Here is an 18,996-nt window from a genome sequence, read left to right as displayed (position 1 = left end):
ACTCCCAACCCCTCCACTCCTTGTCTCAACTACCCCCTCTTGGGACCCCACCCCGTATCTAAGCCTCCCTGCCCCTTAGGACCCTACCCCCTACCTGTCTCCTGACTGCCCCAACCCTTATCCACACCCCCGCACCCAGACAGAACCCCCCGGACTCCCACGCCTATCTAACCGCTCCCCGCCCCCTGACAGGACCCCCAGAACCAAGGGCAGCTCTAGTTATTTCACTGCCCCAAGCAGGATGGCACGCCGCGGGGGACGCTCTGCCGGGAGGGCGGCAGGCGGCTCCGGTGGACCTCCCGCAGGTGTGCCTGTGGAGGGTCCGCTGGTCCTGCGGCTTTTGTGGTCTACCGGAGCCACGGGACCAGCGGACCCTCCACCAGAGCCACCTGCCGCTCTCCCGGCGACCGGCAGAGCACCCCCCACGGCATGCCACCCCAAGCACGCGCTTGGTGTGCTGGGGCCTGGAGCCGCCCCTTCCCAGAACTCTGGACCCATACAATGCCCCCCTGCTCCCTGCTTGCCCAACCCCTCTCCACACCCCTATCTTCCGATAGTCCCCCCCGAACTCCCAAATCATCCACCCCCCCAGCTCCTTGTCCCCTGACCACCCCCTCCAGAGACCCCTTGTGATGGAGTAGGGGCTGTCTGCATGGGGGATGGGAGAGCAGGGGATGTCTTTAGGTAAGGGACAGGAATTAAGCCTGTAACCTGAGCCAGGTAAGGGGGGAGGGAGTGAGCACCTTTGCCCGGGAAGGGGGAAAAGGAAGGGGCCCGCTGGAGGGGAGGAGTTTTTAGTTTCGGTTTTGGGCTGGACGGTTGGAATTCAGGGGGCTAAGGTTCCAGGACCCCAGAGGGGCTTGATTGAGGGGTCCTGGCTGAGCCTACAAGCTCTGCTGTAACCTGCGTTCCTGTTGTCCAATAAACCTTCTGTTTTACTGGCTGATTAAGAGTCACTGTGAGTCCCAGGAAGAGGGGTGCAGCACCGGACTCCCCCACACACCGTGACACCCCCCACCCTAACAGCCTCCTCAGGACCCTCCTTGCTCCCTGTTCCCTGACTGCCCTGACCCCTATCCACACCCCAGCCCCTAAAGGATCCCGGGACTCCCATGCCTCATCCAACCCCCACCCCTACTCCCTGAATGCCCCCTCCAGAGACCCCCGCCCCTAATCACCTCCCCGGGATCCTACCCACCCTGCTCCCTATCCCCTGACTGCCCCCACCCCAACCCGGACCCCTTACCCGCTGGGTTCCCGCTGATCTGAAGCCCCGCCGCCGCGTGCGCAGCGCTCTGAGGGGCGGGGCGGGGCGGGGCTGCATGCGGCGGTGGGGCTCCGGATGACCGGGAAGTGTCTTTACCTCACCATGGAGCGCGCAATCCCAACCTCCTGAGCACTGTGCGCGGTGGCAGGGCTCCAGGGGAAGGTGGGGGAGAGACCGGCAGTTTGCTGTGCTGGGCCCGGCCCTCCAGCCCAGGAGCGCGGACCCTGCAGCGTGCCGCGTCGGCAGGATTTTTAATGGCACAGTGGGGTCCTGGCAGGCCCTAGCGTGCCATTAAAAATTGGCTCGCGTGCCATCTTTGGCACGCATGCCATAGTTTGCCGACCCATTATAGACTAACAGACGTATTGGAGCATGAGCTTTCGTGAGTGAATACCCACTTCTTCAGACGCATGTAATGGAAACTTCCAGAGGCAGGTATAAATATGCAGGCCAGAATCAGTGTTTTATTTAAATGTCCAAATTATCTCCTCATCCACTGATATAATCCAGATCCTTCACACACACACACACGACACCATGCTGCCAGCCCCAATTTCAGAGAATTACTTTAGAACCGCGCCCTCGTTGCTCTTGACATTTCTTCGTGAGGCAGAACCCCAGCCATTCGCTAATTTCCCTTTGAGTTCACTGCACTCTGTTGGCATCTTAACCAAATGTTACAAGCACCAGAGAGAGCGCTAGGGCTCTGGCTGAACTTCCTGAGCTGAACCCCCGTCATTCTCCAAGCCACTTCAAGGGCTGCCAGATCCCTTCGGACTGTGAGGGCGAGCTAGCTGCAGCTGGGCAAATGCTGTCTTAACTTCTCTGGCTGCGGCTGCTGCTCCACTTTGTAAGGATGAGCTGCGCTCTGCTAGTGCAACGAGTTCTCCAGTCTCAGCGCCCTCACCATCACTCACTGATTCACACACTCAGTCCCTGGGTTCCCATCTCCCTGTGCTCAAACACAGGCTCCTCCCTGCCCATCACCCGTCTCTCCTAGTCTCTAAATACTGGATGGCCCCAGGTCCCTGGGGTTTTTTGTGAATAAAGGGTAGAAACGGTTCCCCGGCTACCCAGTCCATAGGACACTGGCTGGGGACCCAGGTAAGATGAGGGAGAAGATTCCAGCTGGGACAGGGACTCCCAGCAGCTGAGAGGGTGGACAGGATGATCGGAGCTTTTCCTTTGATAACCCAGGCAGAGCCAGAGGCAGGTGGAGAAGACTGGAGCTGGCTGCTGTCTCCTAACACCAGAGATGTGTCACCAGACTGAAAAGTCAAATGGTGACAATATTTCTGGAATCAGCAAATCTATTAACTGTCCAAAACCTTGGTTAATGCAAAGCTAAGGCTGCCCGGTGCTGCCTTGTGCCCTTCCCCAGTGCGGCGAGTGGCTAAATCTACACCTGTAAAACCCAAGAAATGAAAGTAAATGTCATTCCCACAGCGCCACCTTAACTCTGCCCCTTGGAGCTGGCAATAGCCAGTGAGAATGGTTCAGTGACGGTGTTGCCATAATAAGCAGACATGAAGGACTAAGAAGATGGACCATTGCTCGTGTTGTATTCCGTAGATCTGAATCCTAGAATTCATCTGCATGCACTCGACTACCTTCGCTGTATGAGGCGCACTGTACTGAGTGAGGAAGAGATTCGCTGGAGTGGGCTGGCAGAGCTGACCCTGGGATAGCAAGAGGTGCAGGTGTACTTTAAAAGGGTCAGTTATGCTTCATTGCAGTGCTGAGTTCTGCAGGCTCTGCCAGTAGAAATGCACATCTAACTCCAGGGCTTACTGCGGGGTCCGCGAAAGCCAAGTCTCCCAAGGAACCCTCAGGGCAAGGGTGAAGCTGTGGGAACATTCTGAGGTTCTGGGGTGGTTTGTGTGGAGCAGGCTCGGTTTTTGAGTGTAAGTGAGGGCTGTTCACTATGCCTGACCTACCCCAGGGTCTTCCCTTAGCAACAGAAGGTGGCCAAATTTGTCCTACACTGCTCACCAGTGCTCTATTCCTGAAGTGTTCTGTAGCATCTGCAAAGGTAGAGAGAAAATGTGTGTCATTGGCCCGGGACTTCACTCAAAGAGGGCAGAGTTAAGGTTATATTGTGGGAGTAGCATGTACACTAATGTTATATTTCCTGCTTTTCATGGGGGTTAAATTGGCACAGGGTTGCAGAGCAATCTGAATGGTAAAAGCAGCTTCTTTTTGGGGGGCTGTATCTGAGGAACCCCTAGACCAAATGGCCACAACTCCCCACCCCTAGCTCTGCCCCCAGCTCAGATGAAGCACAGCAATTTTCAGGACAATCAAAGTCCACATGTGCATTTTAAAGCACACAGGAAACTGGCAGTTAAAAAGGAAGCTAGTCTCAGCTGCTCCAGTCTAACTCACTTCAGCCAGTTCTAGTCGGGGTATTTATTCGTTTTCTCCCCAGTGGGTTCTCAGATGTCTACTGCGGGTTGATTTCTGACTGAAGCTTTTCCCGCATTTGAGGCACTTATAGGGTCTCTCCCCAGTGTGAACTTTCTGGTGCCTGGTAAGGTTTGAGCGCCGACTGAAGCTTTCACCACACTTCAGGCAGTTATACGGTTTCTCTCCCGTGTGAGTTGTCTGATGCCTAACAAGACCAGTCCTATCCCGGAAGTTCTCCCCACACTCGGGGCAGCTGTAAGGCTTCGCTCTCTCTCCGGTGTGGATCCTCTCATGTCTAAGAAAGGATGACCAGTTACAGAAGGTTTCCCCACACTGAGAGCATATGAAGGTTTTTGCTTCTCGGTGGACTTTCTGGTGGCCAATAAGGTGTGATCTCTCACCAAAGCTTTTCCCGCAGTTGGGACACTTATAGGATTTTTCTCTCATGTGGATTTTCTGATGCTTTTTCAGGGTTGGGATGCCAATAAAATTTTTCCCACACTGAAGACATTTATGAGGTCTTTCTCCTGTGTGGGTTCTGCGATGTATAATAAGGTATAAACTCCGACTGAAGCTTTTCCCACATTCGGTGCATGTGTTTTTCCCCTCCCCTTTGGAGGATCTCTGGTGCATCATGTTTTTGCTAAGATTCTTCGAACTACCTTCACATTGAGTGGATTTACCCGTGTTCTTCCCTGGCTGGTTTCCCTGCTGTCTCTCTGGGCTGTGCTGAGACCCACCAGCTTTTCCATGCTCTGGACTCCAGGACACAGTCGCTTCACATCTACCCAATAAAGTTCCGTGAGTTTCAACTTGCTCAGGATCTTCCTGCTGAGGATTCTCTTCCACATTCTCACTCATCATCTCCTCACCTGCTGAGACAGAGAGAGAGAATCCAGATATGAGTCATTCCCTGCGCTGGAGAAGGACAGGAGAGAAACAAGTCCAAATAGCACTGGAGAAACTGAAAAATCAGGAACAGAATCCTCCCCAAACCCTTTCCCAAGGGAGAGAGAGAAGGGGATAAATCTGGACTCCACATCCCATCTGAAAAATCAGAGGTAGTGAGGGCAGGAGAGAGGGAGCTACTGCCAAGTGTCTAGAGTTCTAGGAACAACTCTGACCTGGCTAAGATGAAGCAGACCCTGGAGGACTTTAGAAGTAGGGTTGCCAACTTTCTAAATCCAGAAAACCAAACACCTTTGTCCCGCCACCTGCCCAGAGGCCCCACCCCTGCTCACTCCACTCCCTTCCCTTCATTACTCGCTCTCTCCCACCTTCGCTCACTTGCTCAGTTTCACTGCAAGGCCCGAGCAGGCACCAGGAGAAGGGCAGGAGCTGCAAAGATCTGAATGTGGGAGATGGAACGTGTGACTCAAATACCCTTCGCCTCCCAGGGAGAGATTTTAAACACTACTGTCAATGAAACTTTTTACCTTCTTCTGCAGTGTAAAGAAGATACAAACAAAATAAAACAAACCCAGGTTTAAGGAGCGTGGCAATTGAAACGACTTACATTTATACTTCTGTTCTTTTCTTGCTGCCACCACAAGCTCCTCCGCTGCTTTTGTCTTCAAAAATCCAGCAAACTCGGCACATGTCATTTTATAGTTGAAGTGCATGAATAACTCAGCTTTCACCATGTTCACATGGAGCTGATTCCTTTCGTTAGTCCACAAGCTCTTCATAACACTGAAAATGCGTTCCACAAATGTGTTGGTGGGTGGTATAGCAAGCACATGCTGCACAATTTTGAGTAAGTTCGGGGCCTCCCAGCGCTTAAAGAATTCTACCCACATCTCAGAAACATTGATTCTTTCTTGTTGCTGTGGGGACAATGTCGATTCAGCACTATTTGTCAAACTCTTCAGGGTTGGTAGTGCATCATTCAATGAGCACATTTCTGTAAATAGTTCATCTTCGTCTACTTGAATGTCCCAGCTTGTAGTCAAAGCACACAGTTTGTCTAGCTCAAGAGGCCCGTCCAGACTGAGTGGTGCACACAACACATAGAAAGAGTTTTCCCTGAAATCAAACCACTTTTCCAGGTACTGTAGCATGCGTGTGTAAGCCTGTTGGGCATCGCCAACAAATTTATTCTGCTCATTAGGTGGCAGTTTTTTCAAGAACTGTGTCATCTTGTACCCATAGAAGCCTTGCTCTTGTCGATTCTGAATCTCTCTTCTCAGTCTGCTGAACACGCCATACAGTTCAGTTACCTGAATGAAATCACTTTCAAGAACCTTTATGGTGTTGTTCAATTGGCTCAGAATGTTGTGCACAAAGCGGATGTACAGCTCGGGAAGCGTAATAATGTCACCATCGGATACTGCATCCTCTTGCTCAGAAAGAAAGGCCCATATTGCGCAGCTCACTTTTTCCTCTCCTTTGTTCACAAAGTAAGATTTGAGGGCAGGCCAATGCTTCAGTAACCTGTCTACGGCAGTGAAAAGAGTCAAAAAACGTGTAGGTACATGACGCAAGATTTCCGAATATTCTGTCTCCAGGAAGTCAAAGAACTCTTTAAGTTCACTCATATTCTTTGCACTGGATGAGAATTCACTGAAAACCTTGATGACCAAATTCTCTACATCATAAGAGAGCATTTTCAAGCCATGTTTCGCTGTATTGTGCACTATGTGAGTGCTGCAATACCCTGGCACAAGGTTTGGTAAATTCAACATTTGTTTTAGGTGCACCAAAACAGACTTGTGTTTTCCAAAATTGACAGATGCGTTGTCTGCTCCATATGCCACAATTTTATTATGTATCAGACCAGCATTTTGAAGACAACTTCTTAAGTTGTTTGCGATTGCCTCTGATGTTTCATCCGCATCCTCGAAAAAGTCTACGATACATGTGCAGCTTCCCTTATCTTTATTAAAGTAGCGGAGGGCAACTGGGAATAATTTTGTGTTCCCTTTATTAGAAGCATCTGTCATTACTGAAAATGATGTAGAGCCAATGTCTTGCACAGCCAGTTTTAATGAATGGGGTGCCAATACATTCTCAATCAAAGCCTCCGCTTTTCTCCTTCCACAGTGAATTTTGGAAGCTATCTTGGAATCAGTGAAAATGGAGGGGTACAGTGTATTTCCACAGTCTTGAGAATGGTAGCTGTGGTGGTGTTTAACTCCATGGTATGTTAAGAGTAATTCAGTCATGCACACTTGTTGTTCTTCGGAAGTATCAGTCTTTACGAGGAATTTATCGACTGGACTGGACTGGACTTGTCCTCGTACTTTGATTTTGTGACCCGCTGTCTCTGCATGATGCTGGATAGCTTTTACAGAATCAAAGTGAACCTTGAACTGAACATGACAAATAGAACAGTATCCCGACTCTTCACTCGCCTTTGTAAGCCAATTCCGATACTCTGGGAGTTGCAACCACTCATCTTTAAAAGAGCACAGCCTTTGAATCTTTTTCTTTTCGGGTTCCGCCATTTCACCTCGCATTAGTGTGACTGCAGCATAGTTTAGCTGATAGATAAAACAGTGTTGACTGTGGATGGCACAATGCTAACTATGTTGCTGACCACTGATGCCAGCTGACTAGATCCTTAACTCTTAAAGGCTAGTTGGTCCCTACTGCTTCTGACTGTGCACTGAAAAAGTTATTCAAAGATTCAATCAAATATATTGTTTTGACAGATATATTATGCTAATTTCAGGTTTTATTTTTTACAGCACGCTAGAAAACTAAAGAAAATTATGGTAACCGGACTTATGGTGTCCGGTCAATACTTCTGACGGCACAGGTCCCCTTAAAACTGGACTTTTTCTATTCTATTCCATTGTATCATATTAGCTTCTATAATTTGTCATAAGCCATTTTTTCTGTTTTCAGTGGAGCTAGAGTTAACACAGGTGTTTTGAACAGCATGTGTAACATCCAGTTCTGCAAAGACCTCTCTAGATTTGCATCAGTTCAGTTAGCACCACCCTGGGAACAGCATGAAGTGCTGCAGCTGGCACATCAAACGGAAAACGGCATGCTCACAGCTTCACCGTTTTTCATGAGTAGTACAGTTTTATTAAGTCATGACAAAATGATGTGAAATAGGATAACAACATAATTTACATTGGATAGCAGCTACTCTCAAGATTAACAAAACAAGGCACTAGCATGTTAATATATTAAGTCAATTGTATTAAGATAATATATCCAGAATTTTGTTTGAACCTTTCAGACAATTAAAAGACCCACCCAGAAGAGATCAGGACATAGTTTAAAAAATATCAATCTGCCATATATTTGTAAGATGTGGATTTTCAATGGTCATCATCCTGTCCTGACGCTTACATTGTCACCTCATCTCAAAATATCCCCATATTGGTGATGGGCACTTGCAATGGGGTGCTACTTTTTATGGGTGCCAAGTGACCTTGAGACTTGTGACCATACCAAAAACGGTGGTTTACTTGCACAATCTGGAGTGAGGGCAACCCTTGTTTTATAGGATTTGGAGCTTTTATTGGAATAGTGGTTATTGCTAAATGTTGTACAAAAGAGGTCACAAGCTAACTGGAGAAACGCATGTAATAAATAAAGCACCCCCACCCCCAAAGCCATGTTTTAAAGGTTTTATACACATACAGATAAAGGAAAATAATAGCACATTACATGTAAAATTGGTTATAAATGGCCCTAGGTAGATTTCAGTAACATCAAACTGCATTCTGCTAGCTAATTATCATTACTATTAAACATCCACCTTAGTGCAGAATAGTGCATAGAAGCTTTAGGGCTCAGACTGCTCAAGAAGCAAGATTAGCAACTGACGCAGGTCATCTTTTCCATAACTCAGTTGATACAAAGCTGCCACTCACTGCTTTTTACCACTGAGTAATTTATATTGGAAAAAACAAAAGGATCTGAAATACTGGATTAATTACATTCTTATTACTTGGGGACCAGCCACAAGTCTCACCATTCCAGTGCAAAAAACTAGCTGTACAGAGGACAGAGAATTTGATTCAATCCAGTGATATATCTTCTAGGTCAGTGCTTCCCAAACTTGGGACAACGTTGGGGAAGGGAAAGCCCCTGGCAGGCCAAGCTGGTTTGTTTACCTGCCCCGTGTGGAGGTCTGGCTGATCGTGGCTCCCACTGGCCACGGTTCACTGCTCCAGGCCAATGGGGGCTGCTGGAAGTGGCACGGGCTGAGGGACATACCGGCCACCACTTCCAGCAGCTCACATTGGCCTGGCACAGCAAACCGCAGCCAGTGGGAGCCGCAATCGGCCAGACCTGTGGATGGGGCAGGTAAACAAACTGGCCTGGCCCACCAGGGGCTTTCCCTGCACAAGCGGCGTCCCAAGTTTGGGAAACACTGTTCTAGGTTACACCATTTATAAAAAGTGCTGCATGGTTCCACCTTAAATGCTCACACACTGAAGTAATGTTGCAAACATTACTTATTTGTATTACGAAGGCACTTTCACCAGACAATTATGCCAAGCAATGTACACATCTGTAACATACAGTCCCTGCCCCAAAGATCTTACAGTCTACACATTAGCCAAAAGGTGGATCTAGAAAAAGACGGGGGGAACAATGGCAGTGCAAGCTTCTCTGCGTCGCCCTCACCAATGTGCCTCAACTGTGCAGTGGAGCCTCCCAGCCATGAGATATCTTGACGCTCTTGATTCCCACTTCTGTCTCCTTGCTGGGAGTGCCAGTTGTAACAAGAACATGGGGCTGCACCTAAGGCGTGATGCTGCAAGCGCTTGTTCACCTGAATATTCTTATGCAACCGAACGGGATTAATTACAGCCGGATTCATATCCTTGATCTGGAGAGGAAAGGGTGTGGCTCCCATTACCAGTTCTCTGAGCCTCCTAGTCTCCCAGCCCTTCACTGTTGGGAGACTGTTCTCCACACTAATCGATGAGGCTGCATTTTAGTCATGGGTATTTTAAGTAAAAGTCACGGACAAGTCACGGGCAGTAAACAAACATTCACAGCCCCTGACCTGTCCATGACAGTAACATTACGATATAGCCCCAAGTGAACTGACAACAGGAGCCCTTGGAAGAAATTCCATACAGGGAAAAAGAATTCTCAAAAAAGAAGAAATCTTCAGCAGATCAACCTCAGGGAGATAAAAAGAGCTGGTGAACCCAAATGCCTCCAGCTTATTTCTCACAGCCACTGGGGTGCCCCTACAGAATACAACTGAATTGGTTGGAATTACTTACCAGCTGTAAACAGCTCACAAGAATGAACTCGCATATAAGATAATTAGCTGTACCACAGGGCCATGTTACTCACTCATCCATCGTTAGCCTTTCCTCTGCTCTGCCACCTGGCTATCAAGTACCCCTCTGCCTGCTGCCACCCCCTTCCCGACAAGGGTTCATATTTCGCTCCTGAGTTTGGAGTTAGATGTTACCGTATCTTGTGTGGGCAAGGTTTTCCTTATATAAGAGCTCTCCCTTTACCAAGAGTCCTCAAAAAGAATTTCAGAAATTAAACATACAAGTCCTAGTTGTTATTAAAGATCATGTATATTTTCTTAATCATGTATGATTCTATACGAACGTCACTTTTGGTACTAGAAACAACTTTTTGCACATTAATTTTACTTACATTTGCTGTTTCAAATTTAGAAGCAGAAACAAATCCTGAATGACTCAGTTTGAATCTTTCTGTTCTTTGAGCTGGGCTGCTCCACTCTGTAGCTACGTTTATTTGTCTGTGTCACCCATCACAGTAGTATCTAAGCACATAAATGTTAAATTAGTGGACTTTTATAATCCCACTGTGATTTTTACTTTGTAATATCACTTGTAAATACATGCGGCAATTTTAGCAATGGTGGGACATTTCCAAATCCTTGATTGATTTAAAGTTTGGACGTGTTTTTTAACTATATGGTCCTGAAGACTAAAGGGAAATCTCAGTTAGGAATATCAGATACTGTGGTGGCTAGAGCAAACAGGGCCCTTAATTAGGTAAGGACACAACTTGCTTTTCATTCCAGCAGCTACAGGACCTTCATTCACTGCCTGGGCACTGTAGTCTGTTTGGGAAGTTTTGCAGCTTTAACAAACAGGCTTGGCACTTGCTTAATTCTCATCCCAAGCTCTAGCTTGCTCCCTGGCCCGCCAAGGTTAGCAAACACAGAGGGGTGGCAAGGGGCAGCCCGTAGCACTGCTACATGCCCTGGCCACAAGCAGGACCAGGCCACCACACCAGGGCCCGGGACTGGCAGAAGCCAGGGGTCTGAGGCCAGAAGGGCCCCACTGGTGAGCTGGGAGGAAGCCGAGGCACGCAGTACTGGCAGGATGTGGGGCCCTGTGGGAGAGGACATGCAGGAGAACCTGCTGGCCACAGGACCCCGAGAGGGGCTGTCTTGTCTGCCTCTCCTCCAGCAGCCCCATTCCCAGAGCACCTTGCAGCGCTCCAAGATGGGGATACCTCGAGCTCCTGGGTGTGGGCGACAGGGAGAGAGAGTGCGGGGTTGCCACCAGGGCATGGACCGCAGCTCAAGCCTTGGCCAATGGGAGTTGTGCCTGCAGGCCGGGGCAGCACCTGGAGCCCTGCTGGTGACCCCTCTGCCTGGGAGCCGAACATGCTGTCCGTTTCCCAGGAGCGGCGCGGAGCAGGGCATGGACCCTGCTCGCCCTGCTGCACCTCGCCAACGGGACAGCCACTGGGGTCCCTTTTCGACTGGGTGTTCTCGTCGAAAACAAGACACCTGGCAACCCTATTTAGAAGGCACTGGTGGGAGTTACAGCTTCGCTTGCTGATTCTTTACCGTGTCAAGTTATTTGATTCCTCACCCGTGTGGGCACCTCTCAGAACTCTCTTTCCTCAGAGGCCTGGAACTCTAGAACCTCTGGCTCTTCACCCTACTCCAACCAGGAAACCACCTCAACCCTGAAAATCCTGCTGTGGAGAAAGAGAACAAACAAGACCTGATGAATCTGCGGGATATTTCTCACAAAGCATGTTCCGTGATTTTAAACCTGAGCCTGTTTTAAAGCAGTAAAATTCTAAATACACACTCAGCAATATGTCTTCGTCAGTCACATTTCTTTCCAAATACAGACAAATTTCTGCAGTTCAAAAGGGGTATGTATGGGGGGAGGGAGAGCTGAGAAAACATTATATAAACATTTAAAAAATAGAGGGAAAGGAGGCAAGGTGTGAGGTTTGCTTTTTTAAATCAACCTTTGAGGATGAGATGGAAAACAGCAAAATCTGAGGAGATTCGATATTAAAAGTCAATAACTGGAGAAAAATGTGAGGGGATTTTATGTCCTTATTCAATAACTAGGGAGAAAAGAGGCAACTACAGGGGAATTTAGATCAGTACTCAGAATCAGAGTGGATATTCAATAAGTAATAGGTACGATGGTAAGAAAATCGCAGGCTGTGACTTTGTTGCAGAAAGCACAATGTTTAGCACACACTGCAAATGTGAGTGGTGTTGCGACCCCGTGCACCAGGTCGCAACAGCCACCTATGTTGCCTGTAAGCTGCACGGCCACACACCAGGATCTCAAGAGCCGCCCAGGCAGGTGGGGAGAGGTGCCCCTCCTCTGGCCCACCAGAGCTGCCGGGGAGAGGAGCCCCTCCCCTGGCCTGGTCTAAGCCCACCGGAGCTGCTGCTCCCTGGGGGTTGGAAGAGTGGGGCACTGTCAGCTGAAACATTCCGTTGACCCAATTTTGGGTCTCGATCCACAGGTTGGAAAGTCTGATCTAGAGTACATGGAGCCCCCTCCCCGAAGGAGTGAGAACGTATGTAATTCCATGTGCAAATGAATGACAGAAAGGTAAGTGACGTGTCGGTCCACGTGTAAAAATCTACAGAATTGTAATTTCAGTCATGTCACCCTCTGCGCTGTGGTGGGGGACTCATCCGGATCCCAGGGCCATGTCCTGCAGTTGGTGGACATTTTCACTACAGTGTCATCGAAATTGGGTTGAGTCAGGTATCACTCAAAAGGCCTCTCTCCCATGGACACGTTGGTACCAAGCATGATTTTAATTTTTTTTAATTATACTTTAACACAGGCACATCAGCACAGGCAGTCTCACAAAGAAGCTCTGGCCCTTGACCGATTGTCCTATGACGAGGTGGGGGAGATAATATCTTTCAATGGGCCAACTTCAGCGTAGATGCTGCAAAGAAGAGCTGTCTTATGAAAAAAAGAGGAGTGGGTATTTGGGGAGACATGGGCTTAAACTGCTGCAAGGAACGTTTGAGTTGGACATCAGGAAAAACCTTCTAACTGTCCGGGTGGCCAAGCGCTGGAACAAATTGCCTAGGGAGGTTGTGGACTATCCGTCACTGAAGGTTTTTAAGAACAGGTTAGACAAACACCTATCAGGAACAGTTTAGTTATTAACAGAGAGCCATGCTGTCCATAGGACGGATCGGGGCAGTCACTCCGGGCCCTGCGCTTTGGGGGGCCTTGCTCCTCCACCCCATCCCTGCTTCAGGGGGACCTGGTGGGGCCAGGGCGGTGCGGGGGTGGGGGCCATCAGCCGTGCTACCAGCCCAGCCCTGCTGTGCCCTGCCAGTGCCTGGCGGCGCTCAGGGGCAGGGGCTTGGAGGAAGGGGTGGAATGGGGGCTTGGCTGGGCAATGGCAAAGCAGGGGCTTGGGGGAAGGGGTAGAGTAGGGGTAGGGCCTAGGGTGGAGTGTGGGGGTTGTCCTGGGCCCCGCACCTCCCTAGGAACAACCCTGGTTATTACATGGTCCTGCCAAGAGTGCAGAGGACTGGACTAGATGACCTCTCGTGACCCCTTCCAGTCCTGCACTTCTATGATTCTATGCCATATTTTCTCTTCTTTCTGCCTTTTTTCCCCTTTCTTGATGTTTTAAAACTTTCCCGATTATCTCTGAAAGGTGTAACTAGGTCTATGATTATAGTTTCTCTTTCTATCACTCATATTTGGTCATCTTTGTGAAATTGTTTAAACAACTTTATTTAGAATGGCATTAACCACAGACTTCATGCATGTGAGGAAGTGGGCTGTAGCCCACGAAAGCTTATGCCCAAATAAATTTGTTAGTCTCTAAGGTGCCACAGGATTCCTCGTTGTATTAACCACATTAAAATTATTTTTCTCTAATGCTTCTATATTTGTGTTAATACTTCTTTATTCTGCTGTTACTAAGGTCTGGGCTATAATACAGACTTACATCAATCCATACCCAGAATGGCATCGTTGTATCAACCTAACCCCTAGGCCATGGCTACACTGGTGCTTTACAGCGCTGCAACTTTCTCGCTCAGGGGTGTGAAAAAAACACCCCCCTGAGAGCAGCAAGTTACAGCGCTGCAAAGCGTCAGTGTAAACAGTGCCCCAGCGCTGGGAGCGCGGCTCCCAGTGCTGTAAGCTAATCCCCACGGGGAGGTGGAGTACCTGCAGCGCCAGGAGAGCTCTCTCCCAGAGCTGGCGCCGCGACCACACTCGCACTTCAAAGCGCTGCTGCGGGAGCGCTCCCGCAGCAGCGCTGTACAGCTGCAAGTGTAGCCATGCCCCTAGAGTAGCCAGTGCTATGTCAGTGGGAGGGTCTCCCATCTCCTCTCCCGGAGGTGGATTCACTATGCCAAGGGGAGAGCTCTTGCCCGTCAGCACAGAACTTCTTTACATTAAAGTGCTGCATCAGTGCAGCTGTGCCAATGCGGTGTTTTATGTGTAGACCTGCCCTACGATTTTGTAAATTATTCAATGGCTATTTAGAAATGCACAGGCTGCATTTAAATTCGTTTCCTCTAAGAATGTATGTTAGCACCTGATTCTTCTGTCATTAAGACTGTGAACACCCATTTGCGGGACTAGATTTAGAATTGCACTAAATGTACAGAAACCATATAGGAGACGGCATCAAGGCTATATTTACTCCTTTCATTGTAACGCTTCCAATAAGGATCCATTAGGTGGAGAAGGGACATGAAAGAGGGCTCCTTTATATCTAGGGTGACCAGACGTCCCAATTTTATAGGGACAGTCCTGATTTTGGGGGCTTGTTCTTATATAGGCTCCTATTACCCCCACCCCCGTCAAGATTTTTCACATCTTCTGTCTGGTCACATATCCCAGGTGAGTGCTCTGACCACTGGGCTAAACGCTGCCTCTTCCTTGCTAAAATGGCACTGGCGCCGAAGGCCAAGGAAGGGTTTGCAGTTAAGGGACCTCTTTCCAGGAGCCTTCGAGAAGCCGTACCAGCCAGCCTGCCAGGCCACACAAATATTCCCTCGCTCACTGACATCAGCGGGAAATGCTGCCCTCGATGAAGCGGCTGCAGCCCTTATGCTCAAATGGGTTTGTTAGTCTGCAAGGTGCCAGCAGGACTCCTGGCCTGTTCCGTGGAAATCAGGGTGTCCCGGTTTCATAGGGCCACACACACGTTGTCACACCCCTCCCCAGAGCCTGCCTGGCTTTGTGGCTCTGGGCCCAGGCGATTCCCAGCCCCGCCCCAGGCTGCCGCGGGCTCGGCCCGAACGAGGGGCAGGTTCCCCAGAGCCTGCGGGGGGGCCCCACAACCCGCCCCCCCGGCAGTTTCCCCACGCGAGTCTCGCTCACCTTTGCTCTGAGACGGGCCCGGGGAGCAGCAGCCGCGGGGGGGCCGGGGCTGAACGCGGCAGTGAATCCGAATCACTTCCTGCCGCGGGACCCGTTTCCATGGGACACCGGTCCCCGGGCGGAGCCGCTGCTGCTCCCAGCGGAGGGTGCGGGGAGAGCCCGGCCCGGCCCGGCCGGGGGGCCCCAGCCCCGACCCGACCCAGACCCGGAGCCTGCAGGGGAGGGGAGGGGCAGCAGGAGGGCTCCCGGCTGGGGGACGCGCTGCCCGGGGGGGGGTCCCCCAAAGAGGCTCCTTTGGCCCTGCTCCGCCCGCGCCGCTGGAAAGGGACCCTGAGCTGCTTCTCACGCTGCCAGCTGCATCTCCGGCCTCGGGCAGCCCCGGGTCCAGCCCTGGGGCTGCAGGACACACACACACAGACACACACACAGTCTGCTTTGGAGAGGGGCCAGGGACGGACACACACAGACACACATACACGTATCTGCTTTGGAGAGAGGCCAGGGGACATACACACACACACACAGTCTGCTTTGGAGAGGGGCCAGGGATGGACACACACAGACACACATACACGTATCTGCTTTGGAGAGAGGCCAGGGGACATACACACACACACACAGTCTGCTTTGGAGAGGGGCCAGGGATGGACACACACAGACACACATACACGTATCTGCTTTGGAGAGAGGCCAGGGGACATACACACACACACACACAGTCTGCCTTGGAGAGGGGCCAGGGACGGACACACAAACACAGTCTGCTTTGGAGGGGGGCCAGGGGACACACACACACAGACACACACGTGTCTGCTTTAGAGAGGGGCCAGGGGAGAGAGCTGGCGGAGGGGAAGGGAGAGAGAGAATAGTTTTCTGGTTAAAAGCTCGTTTTTCTTTCTCAGCAGTGTTGGTGCCTTTTGGCGACACGTTTTCCCAGTGAATCCCTAGGCAGGACAAAGCTGGGCTCAGACCTGGACCCCATGTGGCAGGCTCAGCACTTGTGAAAATCAGGCCAGGTACTGAGAGAACTGGGTAGGGATTTAAGAGCCGAAATGTCGATGCTTTTTCATAAATCTTAACTCAGGCATTTCCCCAGGACAGCAGAGTCTGGAACAGCTGTCTGCAGGGAAGAATCTGAGCTAAATGGAGGATTTAAATGGACATAAGCCCCTTCTGAAACCTCCAGTTTCCCTTCTCACTATGCCAGGCTGCAGAACCATGTCCACGTTTCGCTGGAGATCGTCCCATCCTGCCAGGTGCTGGGAAAGGAAAATGACTGCAGCAGAGCCAGTGACCTTCGAGGAGGTGGCTGTGTATTTCACGGCGGAGGAATGGGCCCTGCTGGACCCAGGTCAGAGAGCCCTGTCCTGGGATGTTATGCAGGAGAATTATGAGGCCATGACCTTGCTGGATAAGAATTCCTGGCCCCTGGGGTATGAGAAGCATCTGGGTCAGATTCTGTGCAGGGATCTTCACTGATCCCCCAGAATTCAGGGGGATCAGGCCATGTAATTTGCAGCTCCTGTGTCTAAGACACTGTCCCTGGGTCAGGGAATGTTCCGGGTGTTAGTGGCCATAAGCCGATTATGGTGGGGAGAAATGGAAACTTGCATGGAGGTGAGAGATGGGGACAGATTCAGGAAGACAAGTGGTAGGTGGAGGGGAATGGGAGTTAGGGGGAGGAGCAATAGGGAGCACAGAGAATCCCTGTCGGGGGGGAGGGGCACACAGAATCACTGGAGGGGAGAGATGTCATATAGGGAGGATGGGGCAGGGGGATGGGGAGAGGGGAAAATGGGAGCACGTAGAGCCTTGCCATGAAGGAGAATGAGATGCCCTGCTATGGGAGAGGGAGGGAATGGGGCACACATCACACTCGCTGGAAGGGGGCAACGGGGGCTGCAGTGGATCCTAGAAATAAAGGGGGATGGGAGGGTGGCACGTGGAGAGCATGTGGAGGAGGAATGGAGGGATGCCAGGACCCTCCAGTGTGTAAAGCGAGCCTTGGCTGCACAAGCAGCGCGGTGTGGAAGAAGTGTGGGGGCTGTTCTCTGTGCAGACACTAAAGAGAAGAAGGCTGCTCTCCTGTTTCAGGAACTGGCCAGGGACTCGGGAGATGGAGTAGATCCCTGGTTGTGCCACAGACTCCTTGTCAGTCACTTAGGCTGGTTTCAAAGGGACCAGAGGGAGGTGACTTGCACACCTCTCCCCTTATGCTGCTTTGAAAGTCCCAGCTGTGGTCTCTCTGGGCCTCAGTTTCCCCTCTGTGAAATGGAGGTGAGACTCTGCCCTTTGTCTGGCTCGTCTATTGACAGCAAAAGCCCTTTGGGGCAGGGACGGTCTCTCACTGTGTGAATATTGGGGGCTTGCTGTCAGAGGAAGGGTGACCCAATGGTTGGGGTACTGACCTGACACTCTGGAGACCCAAGTTAAGTGCCCTGCTGTGCCCCTGACATCTTGCCTGACTTTATGCTAGTAACCTGGGGCTAGATTCAGAGGGGAACATTGAGCGTTGCCAGGACTCCCAAATCCTGCATTATGTGGCTGCACTCTCTGTCGTGAGGAGAGATGGCACATCTGGATGAGAGTCACAACTCCCGGCAGCCTAGGTGGCACCTCCCCCAACCTAGCAGGCTAGCGATGCCCAACAGACAGGTGTTTCGCAGCCCTGCCCCTCTCTCTGAAAGAAACGCCTAAATCCTGTCTACAGGGAGGCATCTTGCTCTGCCTTGGAGTCTCAGCTGCAAGCGTAGGCTGCGGGCGATCACCGGCTCTAGCCCCCTCTGTCCCAGAGATCTCTGGTGTCTCCTCGTGCTCAGACCCTGTGCTAATGGTAAGGGACAGACAGATAAGTACCGCTAACAGCACAAAGGGGCCCTTATTCCAGTTGGGGACTCCAGCTCCTGCTGTAATTAATACTCTCTTTCCCTCCTGCAGCAGCAGCAGTGGCAGAGGGTTACAAGAATTCCTTGTGCCAAACTCCCTGACTCTGCTGGGTTCCCCAATGTCAGTGCTCCACTGTTCTCCCTCCTTGCTTTAGCAGACACCCCAGGACTGTGGGGGGTTGTAGGGAGGGGCCCTGCAGTGCCAGACGGTCGACAGTAGCAGTGGGGAACTGATTGTCATGTCTGGCTTATTCTTTTGTTCCTTGTCCCGTGGCCTGTGTGGAGTTTGCATTCAGTCAGTGCTGCCATTGTTTGAGGTTCATGACTTTCCAGCAGTGATGCATGATGGGAATTGAACAGATTTACAGGGCTTTGTGTCTGCGTGTGAGACGCGCTGTGAGTGCACTGCTAAGGGGAGCTTTGGGGAATCAGTGACCCTGGAAAGGGCCAAAGGGTCATGGTGGAAGCCATCTCAATATGAGCATCCGGTGTGATGCTGTAGCTAAGAAAGTTAATGTGATCCTGGGGAAGCTAAACAGAGGACTATGAAGTAGCAGTAATGAGTGGCTCTTCATTAGTTGGTCATATGGCATTAATTAGACCATTAGTGGGAACTGTGTCCAGTCCTGGTGTTCACACTGCAGAAAGGTTGTTGACAAATTAGCACGGGTTTAGAAAACATCTGCAAGAATGATTAGAGGCCTAGATAACCTGCTTTATAGTTTCATAGTTTTTAAGGCCTAATTGGATCATTGTGATCATAGAATCATAGAAGATCAGGGTTGGAAGGGACCTGAGGAGGACGTCTAGGCCAACCCCCTGTTCAAAGCAGGACCAATCCCCAACTAAATCATCCCAGCCAGGGCTTTGTCAAGCCTGACCTTAAAAA

The 18,996-nt window shown here is 50.5% G+C and overlaps 2 protein-coding genes across 8 annotated transcripts in view; one reads left to right on the top strand and one right to left on the bottom strand.

Moving 5' to 3' along the window:
* The window catches only part of LOC116815868 (uncharacterized), a 385,671-nt gene that overhangs the window by 335,560 nt on the left and 31,115 nt on the right, over positions 1 to 18,996 (top strand). The window lies entirely within an intron of this gene.
* On the bottom strand, positions 1,706 to 15,383 carry LOC116815856 (uncharacterized). Of its 7 annotated transcripts, none has more exons than XM_032764564.2 (5): positions 15,223 to 15,291; positions 11,439 to 11,572; positions 10,268 to 10,397; positions 5,190 to 7,155; positions 1,706 to 4,548 (listed from the first exon to the last, which is right to left on the bottom strand). In XM_032764564.2, the coding sequence occupies exons 4-5, from the start codon at positions 7,129 to 7,131 to the stop codon at positions 3,677 to 3,679; spliced, it is 2,814 nt and encodes a 937-aa protein (XP_032620455.1). In that variant the 5' UTR covers positions 7,132 to 7,155; positions 10,268 to 10,397; positions 11,439 to 11,572; positions 15,223 to 15,291; the 3' UTR covers positions 1,706 to 3,676. The 7 variants fall into 7 exon arrangements, with proteins under 7 accessions (XP_032620455.1, XP_032620450.1, XP_032620456.1 ...); XM_032764559.2 differs by having other exon boundaries at positions 11,464 to 11,572; XM_032764565.2 differs by having other exon boundaries at positions 1,706 to 4,545; positions 11,464 to 11,572.

This window comes from Chelonoidis abingdonii, chromosome 10 (assembly GCF_003597395.2).
Source record: "Chelonoidis abingdonii isolate Lonesome George chromosome 10, CheloAbing_2.0, whole genome shotgun sequence".
Classification (NCBI taxonomy): domain Eukaryota; kingdom Metazoa; phylum Chordata; order Testudines; family Testudinidae; genus Chelonoidis; species Chelonoidis abingdonii.
Note: the sequence above shows the minus strand (reverse complement) of the source record. Positions and strands in the feature narration are given on the sequence as shown.